This window comes from Salvelinus sp. IW2-2015, linkage group LG23 (genome assembly GCF_002910315.2).
Source record: "Salvelinus sp. IW2-2015 linkage group LG23, ASM291031v2, whole genome shotgun sequence".
Classification (NCBI taxonomy): Eukaryota; Metazoa; Chordata; class Actinopteri; order Salmoniformes; family Salmonidae; genus Salvelinus; species Salvelinus sp. IW2-2015.
The window spans coordinates 942569-951831 of record NC_036863.1 but is presented as its reverse complement, the minus strand read 5'-3'; the positions used below and the strand labels follow the sequence as shown (position 1 = coordinate 951831).

Sequence of the window (9263 nt, the reverse complement as noted above, 5' to 3'; positions counted from 1 at the left end):
GATTCATTGACAATGTTAAAAGCTTCACATGCAATAATTCAAGTTGGTGTGTATGAACTTTTGCATTTGAAAAGCTCCTGTCACAGCCATCCTGCACGGTACACCTGCAGATTTCAAAAAGCCTTACTCGCGCGCTCAAACGAGTGTTTGGAATAATAGCGAGGAGAGCATCACCAACGGATTTTTTCGGAAATATTACGGTTTCRCTCACATCTCATAGCTAGCTCTCTAACGTTAGCTACATTTACCCATTTTTTTTCAGAGAAACATTGAAGAAACGGTAGTTATATATAGAAGATACAAACGAAAATGTCTTGAATTCAACATCTGGTACGTTTTTATGATGAAGATAGATTACATTAGCTAAAGAAAYCTAGTTAGCTAACTAAATTAGCTAACTAGCTAACGTTAGTAAAACAGATAAATCCTGGTTTTCTGGCGGATTTTTACAGATACCATACCAACTGTCCCTTAACAATGGGTTTCGAGGAAATGTACAATATCAAGGAGGAATGCCCGACAACCGTTTTGAAAAAAAATGAGGTCACCATCATTTCTCCGAAACAGAACATTGTACGAATATGGAATTTATTCATCGCCCTAACATCGTTGGTGGCTGTGACAGTGTCTTTATTTGAGGTAGGCTATGTTCTTCCTTGTAAAATATTTATGTAGCTATGTTGCTGTCAGTATGGAGCACTACTGTTATATTGGATCACTCAAATATGGTATCCTTCCGCGCGACAGGCCACATTTAGAGTAAGGATTTCAGATCAGTCCAGTGTATGGGTTAGTGCTGCGGCTGACTCCCTTAAATACTTCCACCTCTTAATTTTCCCGGCTTATTCCAGAGAGTATTTGCTTAGTAAGAGCTTMATGTTAAGAGTGTACAAACGCAGAAGTATACCCGCAGCTATTCAATAGCTTGGAGCAGCTAGCTAGCTAGCCTCTCCATCAGGGTGCTCTGCTGTCCCCCCCACTCAGCTGGCATGAGCCAAACCATCTCGTTTGGGTTTTGTCCCTGTTTTTATTACTTGTGACAGTGTACAAACCTTGGCGATACTCTGTTTTGTCGACCAGTATTGCGGCGCTGAGGGGTTGTCTGTGTGACTTGTCTGTTCACTGTTCCCTTGGAAACTCACATCTCAGCTGTATTACACTAAGGGTTTGTGTGTAGTTGTGTGTACTATAGTTCTGTTGCACTTATTTACAGTACAGACAGTAACTCTCCTGGTTTTCCTTGGAAATGTACTTTTCAGATATATACACTGCGGCATTGTACAGTGTGTAGCTGAGTTTAGTATGTTTTTTTTGTTGCTCTACTTTACAGTACAGACGTAACTATAGTAGTTTCCATTAAACTCACATTACAGCTCTATTACACTTCTGTTTGTCACACAGTGCGTAGCTGGGTTGGTGCGCAATAGTTTTTCTGTTACACTACTTTACAGTACATACAGTAACTATGCTAGCTAGTTTCACTTGGAAACTCACAGCTCATATCTATTACACTGAGGATTTCAGTGTATATCTGGGTTAGCTATTATTATCTGACCCTGCTGGTCATCTATGAGAGGACTTGCCACCCCTCAGAGCCTGGTTCCTCTCTAGGTTTCTTCTTAGGTTCAAGCCTTTCTAGGGAGTTGTTTTCTATCCACCATGCTTCTATATCTGCATTGCTTGCTGTTTGGGGTTTTAGGCTGAGTTTCTGTATAGCACTTRGTGACATCGGCTGATGTAAAAATGMCTTTAGTAATACATTTGATTGATTGATTGAGCTATAGTTCTCTTACACTACTTTACAGTACAGACAGTAACTATCCTAGTTTCCCTTAGAAACTCACATAACAGCTAGATGACACTACTGGTCATACGCAGTGTGTATCTGGGGTTGCCATATGTTTCTGTTACACTGCCCTTTTCTTCACACAGAGAGAAATGTCAATTTCCAGTATGGCGTTTCGACCTTGAGAAATGCAAGGTGTCCCTGCCCACAGACTTAGACTGTGTCTAAGAAGGGTGACAGTCGGCAGTCATCCTGAGTGGCTTGTCGCTGGCATTGGCAGCTTCTCACAGGCCCAAAGGCCAAACTGAGAGCGGCAAGTGGAGTCCCCATGGGTACTGAACACAGTAATGGAAGGCTACAAACTCTATTTCTGGTGCCTTTTAATGTCTCAGGGTCTTCTGGTGTTGAAGCCCTGGTTGACTGAATGTTTCCGAATGAGTTCAGATGAAAAGTGTTTCAACCTACATCCTAACCCCTCGGGTTCTGTCTGACAGACACGTTAATCGGCCATTACAATTGTCCACATATGCTCCTCTTTCTGTTGCGGGTGAACTAGGGGCTTCCCTCAGTTTGTTGTGCACGGCTAGGGCAATGGACACTTACTTTTCACAGACAGAGCCAATACGAAAGCTTTATCAGTTTTCTTTTACTATGGTGAGAGAGTTCTGGGCCACGGCCTATCCGACTGGGCTCTCACATTGCATTATGGACACTGTTACTGCAGCATTTCGGCTGGCCCGCCGGCTTTTGCCTTTGGTGGCACATTCTGCTGGATGAGTAACTGCCTTACCTGGCCGATTAAATAGTCTGCCCCATCCAGGGAACATGCCACAACGGACACGAGGACCCTCTTGAACCACAGAGTTCTGGGCCTCACTGTAAACGAGGAGAAGAGTCACCTGACCCCCTCACAGAAGGTGATCTACCTTGAGATGTCCTTAGACTCGACTTTCATGAGGGCAACAAAATCCTATCCTACCTCAACCATTTCTATCTTGGACGAGCCATGTCGGTGTTCGAGTAACTGTTGGCACTTTGTCTACTGATGGTGGCTTCACTGTTGGTTCCACTAGGCATTCTCCATCAGGCCACTTCAGTGATGGCCGGCATCCAAAACAACACYGACACAGTCAACTGTTGGTGCTGAGTGCATGTTTTGCTATCCCGCTCCTTCCTGATCAGAGTTCTCCGCAGAGAGCTGGTGTGCCCTGACGCTCTTTGATGGGTTGGGGTGCCATGTTCAGAGGAATGGCGTACACTGGAGCACGCCATGGAGTGGTCAACAATTCAATGTGTTGGAGCTCAGGGTGGTTCGCCTAGCTCTCCAACAGTTCCAGCCCAACCTAGTAGGACAGCATTTCCTGGTCCAATGMCTCAGGAGCTCMTGCCATGGGCCCAGAACTGCTTGGCATTACTGCAAGCAGCACATATCCCCYGGGTCCTGAACAATGCAGTGGACATGCTCTCGGACACCCTCAGGTGGTGCTCACTCACGATTGGCCGGCAACAAAGCTTTACGCGTTCCCACCATTTCCCCTGATCACAGCTACGCTAGACAGGGTCATCGTGATGGGCCACCAGTGCCATCACAGCAGCAAGATTTGTGACCTGTTGCCACAAGAAAAGGGCAACCAGTGAAGAACAGACACCACTGTAAATACAACCCATGTTTATGTTTATTTATTTTCCTTTTTGTACATAATATGACATTTGAAATGCCTTTTATTATTTTAGAACTTCTGTGAGTGTAATGTTTACTGTTCATTTTTGTTTATTTCACTTTTGTATATTATCTACTTCACTTGCTTTGGCAATGTTAACATGTTTCCCATGCCAATAAACCTTGAATTGAATTGCTCTTGATAGCTCCATTCTGGCCGAGACCACCAAAGTGGTCTGTTGTGCCTCCTTTCAGGGACCCCATAGCAGCTGCCCATGAGGCCTGAACGGCTCTTTCTGGCTCTGGGTACACAGTGGCACCTGGACCCGCACCGCCTCCATCTTCGGGCTTGGCCTCTGAGAGGTGTTAGTGGACCAGTCTTCAGGACAATGTGGTGAACACATTGCGGAGCGTAATGGCTCCTTCTACCAATGTGTCATATCAAATGTGGTGGGGCATATTCTGTACCTGGTTGTGAGAGTCATATGTGCAATCGTTCTGACGGTTTTCACAGTTACTGCTCGATGTGGGCCGAGCAGGATCCACATTGAGAGTGTATCTAGCTGCTTTCTTGGCATGCCATGACGACGGCCATTGCTCTCCAAATTTATAAAGGGAAATCAACGTCTCTGTCCAGCAATGGTCCGCTCGGGCCCCTCATTCTTGCCGAAGGTCCTGTCTGATAGACATGTGAACCGGGCCCTTACATTTGTCCGCATATGCCTTTCTGCTGTGGGTGAGCTGGGTGTTTTTCCCCAAGTGTGCTGTGCCCGGTCAGGGCCCCATTACACAGACACAGGCAATACAGCCGTCTGATCGGTTTTTCGTTTTCGTAAAAAAAAATTTTTTTGCTGGTTGTTACTTCCGCTGATTGGGGATGGAGGGACACTGCAACTATGACTGCCCTGAGCTCAGCCCTACCTGGTTATGTGCACTATTGGATCAATCCTCTTTGTCTGTGATCTACGTAAAAATAAGTAGTAGTAGAGTTGTAGTGCGAAGAAGTAGAACTAGTGCGGTGGCAGCTATTTAAGGGGGTCAGCCTCAGCCTCAGCACTACCCAGTACATGGGACTAATCTGAAATCCTTATTTGGAATGTATTCTGCCGCACGGAAGGATACCATATTGGAGTGATCCAATAGGCCACATAACCGTGGGTATATACGTATCCTTCATTTAAGTCTACCACAGTACGAGTCATAATAAAAACCTAGTGGTCAAACACGAAAATGGTACCAATCGTTTTTCGACCATTCATTTTATCCATAGTGGATTTTAGAATTTTAGTGCTCTGTTTTGTGTAGGCTTACCCAGGTGTGAAGTTTTGATAACTGTGTAAATKTCTCTCGGACAAGGTGACTTTTATTATCAATATAATCGCCTGTTTTACCCACACCAAAATTAAATGCTAATTAGCTGATAATGTGGCTATCATACAGAACTACAAATGCCTGTCTCAAGCTTCACATCACTGACCAGTGCCATGATGATCAGGATGAGACTGCCGAATCGAGGCAAAGGTAAGAATATCTGGATTAACTATCTAATGTTAGRTACATTTTGTAATTATTAAATTGGCTAAAGTTGTTTAAATTGACAATTCTGTTAACTGTCTTGGGCAATTTTTCTATTGAAAATGCCTGTTATCTAGCTAGCTAGCTCATGGTTAGCAAGTTAGCAACATTAGCCTGGCTAGATGGCTACATAAACCGTCTATTTGTCCAGCCATTTAAATGCATGAAAAWTTCATAAAAACAAGTTTAGCTTTCTTTGGCTTTTATAAACCAACATTGTAGCTTGCTAGTTAACTAGCTAGCTAACTTATATGGTGAAGCTAGGGCTAGGCATTCTTGATAATACTTGATAGTGTTTGATATATAACGCATGCTCCACTCTCAAGTTGAAGRTGAACTTGTTGACTGATGCCATGGCGGCGGCTGCTAAGAAGAAGGGAGCAGCTGCGAACCAGAAGACTGCAGCCATGGCAGCACTGGTCCACACCTGCCCTGTCTGTCAGGAGAGTAGTATTGGTTGGTACTGTATGTGCCTTTAGGTTCCTCTCCATGTGTAGGCTATTGTACTGGCCTGTGTGGTACAGTCTTTCATATGTGTAGTAGTTTGTTGCATCATATTGCTTAGTTTGTCATTTTTGTCTACTTTGAATTCAATCTAAGCCATAGATTGTTTACTTCCTCCATTTTGTACTTGACCTTTATAGATGCAGAKSAGAYGACATTCAAGCAGCACTTTGAGAGTAAGTCTCCAATGGTCCCAGTACTGGTTGATGTGAAGGTCTAAGTGACCACACACACTCAAATGGACCTACATTCTAACATTCTTTCATCGTTCACACACAGTAGACATTGTAAACCACCATGTTGTCAACAAAATGCTGTCCTCAATGCTTAAGTTGTATTGTCTATGGCTCAATTTGTGGAAATGCTGTGATCAATTATAATTTTTAATGTTGTGATTCACAGACACACAATGACCACGATTTGAATGCTGCAACAGACGGCTTAACGTCAAGGGACACGCCTGCACCCCGAGTATGACTGGACATGGGCCGGATATTTGTGACATCGACCTAAAAGGGGTGCAGAAAGCACACCCTATTTTATTTTTATTCCATGACCGACTATCTCTCTAGCTGCCTCTTATTTCACACTATGCCCTATGGTCCCTCAACTTCGGACACTATAAACCTCTATAAACCTACCCTACCTTCACCCATTTTGCCTATGCTGCTTTCTTCACTTGTTCTTCTCCTGATTTGATAACATCTAGACTCACTAACAATTTTAAGTGTTGCGGTGTACTGTTTTTGCTACCTTTTTCTCACCTGTGTAACGATGTCCGGCTTATTCTGGGGTAAAGACTGAATACAGTGGTAAATGTGCTGCTTACAATTGACAGCAGCAACATGGACCTGTTAAATTGACCAGAAGGGTGTTGATATATCTTTAGGCATGGCTTCCTTGTTTTAAGTKTGTMAAATGTGTTTCTCATTCTSCTGGAGTTGACCTAGTATTTTATATAAAAACCTACCTCACGCATCCAGTTTTTCCATTTGTAACTCGCCCACCAAAAACACAATATGCTGTTTTACATGTTGTGTTATTTGTGCTGGTCTAATTCCTAAACTGGAAAAGCAGAAGAATCTGTGCGCTATTGGATAGTAATAACAGTTCATATGGTGCTAATCAATGTCACAGGTTTGTGGTATTGATGAATAAATCATTGAATGAATACTTAAATTCAGATGTTTATATGTTATGTATAAAAGGCATATGTATGCATTGTTTACTATTTTGATTTCTTTAAAACAATGTAATTGTTGGAGTGCAGGTGTTTGACTTGATTGATGGGTGACTAGGTGCATTCTTGTCAAATAAATATGCTTAATTTATTCATGATTATGGATACATTCTGCAATGAGTTACTCTGGCATTGAATCTGCAACAGAACATGTCAACAAGTTAGTTCTGAATTGCTTTAATACAGTGGTGCCTTCTGACACCATGAATTGAAATAGATTTCACCTGGTTCATATAGTTGCCAGAAATTATAAGCGATTAAATAAAGACCTCCACCGGCTAAAGGAGAAGAGGATCTGGTAAAATAAGGGTGTCGCTAATATCATGTAGTGAGGTAGCAAGCTAACTATATAGCTTCTTTGCAGAAAACTTACCTAGTATTCATGGCACATTATACATATAGTATTCTGTACAAGACAAGACCAAATGCCTAAAAAAAAATATGGGACTGTACATTAAAGTGTTCAATATTTCATTTTGGATCAAATCAAATGTTATTATAAAAACCCTTCTTACATCAACTGATATCTCAAAGTGCTGTACAGAATACCCAGCCTAAAACCCCCAACAGCAAGCAATGCATGTGTAGAAAGAAGCACGGTGGCTAGGAAAAACTCCCTAGAAAGGGAGTCAAGGTACTAGCTAGTAGCTAGCTAGCTGACAGTAAAGCTGTCAGCTAGAGGTGACGTGCAGGATTTGTAGTCTTCCATGATGTCTACTTTTATGCTAATATATACTGAACAAAAATATAAATGCAACATGCAACAATTTCAACTATTTTACTGAGTTACAGTTCATATAAGGGGCGGATCCATGGGTGGTCCTTGGAGGGCATAGGCCCACCCACTTGGGAGCCAGGCCCAGCCAATTAGTTTTTCCCCACAAAAGGGCCATATGACAGACAGAAATACTCTTCAGTGTCATCAGCTGTACGGGTGTCTGGTCTCAGACGATCCCGCAGGTGAAGAAGCCGCATGTGGAGGTCCTGGGCTGGAGTGGTTACACGTGATCTGCGGTTGTGAGGCCAGTTGGACGTATCATGTTAAATTCTCTAAAATTACGTTGGAAGCGGCTTATGGTAAAGAAATMAACATTCWGTTCTCTGGCAACATCTCTGGTGGACATTCCTGCAGTCGGCATYCCAATTGCACGATCCCTCAAAACTTGAGATATCTGTGGCATAGTGTTGTGTGACAAAACTGCACATTTTAGAGTGGCCTTTTATTGTCCCCAGAACAAAGTGCACCTGTGTAATGATCATGCTGTTTAATAAGCTTCTTGATATTCCACTCCTATCAGATGGATGGACTATCTTGGCAAAGGAGAAATACTCACTAACAGGGATGTAAACAAATGTGTGCACAAAATTTGAGAGAAATAAGCTTTTTGTGCGCATGGAACATTTCTGTGATCTTTCATTTCAGCTCATGAGACATGGGACCAACACTTTACATGTTGTGTTTATATTTTCGTTCAGTATATATATATATATGTCTCTTATACACATCTAGATGTGTATAAGAGACAGCATGAGACATGGGACCAACACTTTACATGTTGTGTTTATATATTTTTTCAGTATATATATATATATATATATATATATAAGTCACCTTGTCCGAGAGAGATTTACACAGTTATCAAAACGTCACGTCAGGGTAAGCCTACACGAAACACATTCTAAAATCCACAAAGGACAAAATGAATGGTGAAAAAACTATTAGAACTATTTCCGTGTTTGACGTTAGGTTTTATGGGTATTTTATGACCCGTCCACTGTGGGGCTCAATGTTACCTTGCTTTTAATGTGTGTAGCTAGCTAGAATAACGGTAGCTAGTGACCAGGGCAAGTGCTGTTCTACAACACTACAAAGTCAGATTTAAAGGGGCAATCTGCAGTTGCTACATCTATTTTTGGACTTATAAATGAATGATATGTACCCATTGATTCTTGACGAATATAACTTATGCCTCATTATCTTAGTTTAACTGTCGTAACCCATCAGAACCCAAAATAGCTATAGCTTGTTTTTTTCTCTATTTGTTAACAAAGTACCCTGTGTGGCCTCATGGTTAAAACTAGAATTTTGATGTCATGGATCGTTAGTCCTTGCATCCATAGCGCTGTCTATGAATTTGAGAGTGGTTAKATTTCTCCAGCAAAATATCAATTTAATTCTTATCAAAACATCATTAGACATGTATATAATATTATAAAGAAATAATGATATTTTAGCACAATTACAGTAAATTTGCATATTCTGTCAAACCAAAATATATATATTTTCCCTTAAATAATAATCTGCAGCTTTTCTTTTCAAAGGACAACCCACACTAGAACTAAAAAGCTGATTTACCATAATTTGAATATAGTTTAATTTAGTTTTTAGAAATGTTAAGTAAATATAATTTTTGTCATATTTATGTGGTAGAAATGACTGCTATTTAAAGGGCCAGTACACCCAGTATTTTAATATACTTAATTTTATCGACAAAAGT

At 41.5% G+C, this 9263-nt stretch overlaps 1 protein-coding gene across 1 annotated transcript in view; it reads left to right on the top strand.

Moving 5' to 3' along the window:
* The first annotated feature begins 23 nt into the window (after positions 1-23).
* cngk (cyclic nucleotide-gated potassium channel) overlaps positions 24-9263 on the top strand; it is a 32730-nt gene continuing 23490 nt past the window's right edge. Inside the window, exon 1 of the mRNA XM_023968408.2 lies at positions 24-639. Within this exon, the coding sequence (XP_023824176.1) occupies positions 478-639 (162 nt within the window). The 5' untranslated portion in view covers positions 24-477. The remainder of the gene's footprint in view (positions 640-9263) is intronic.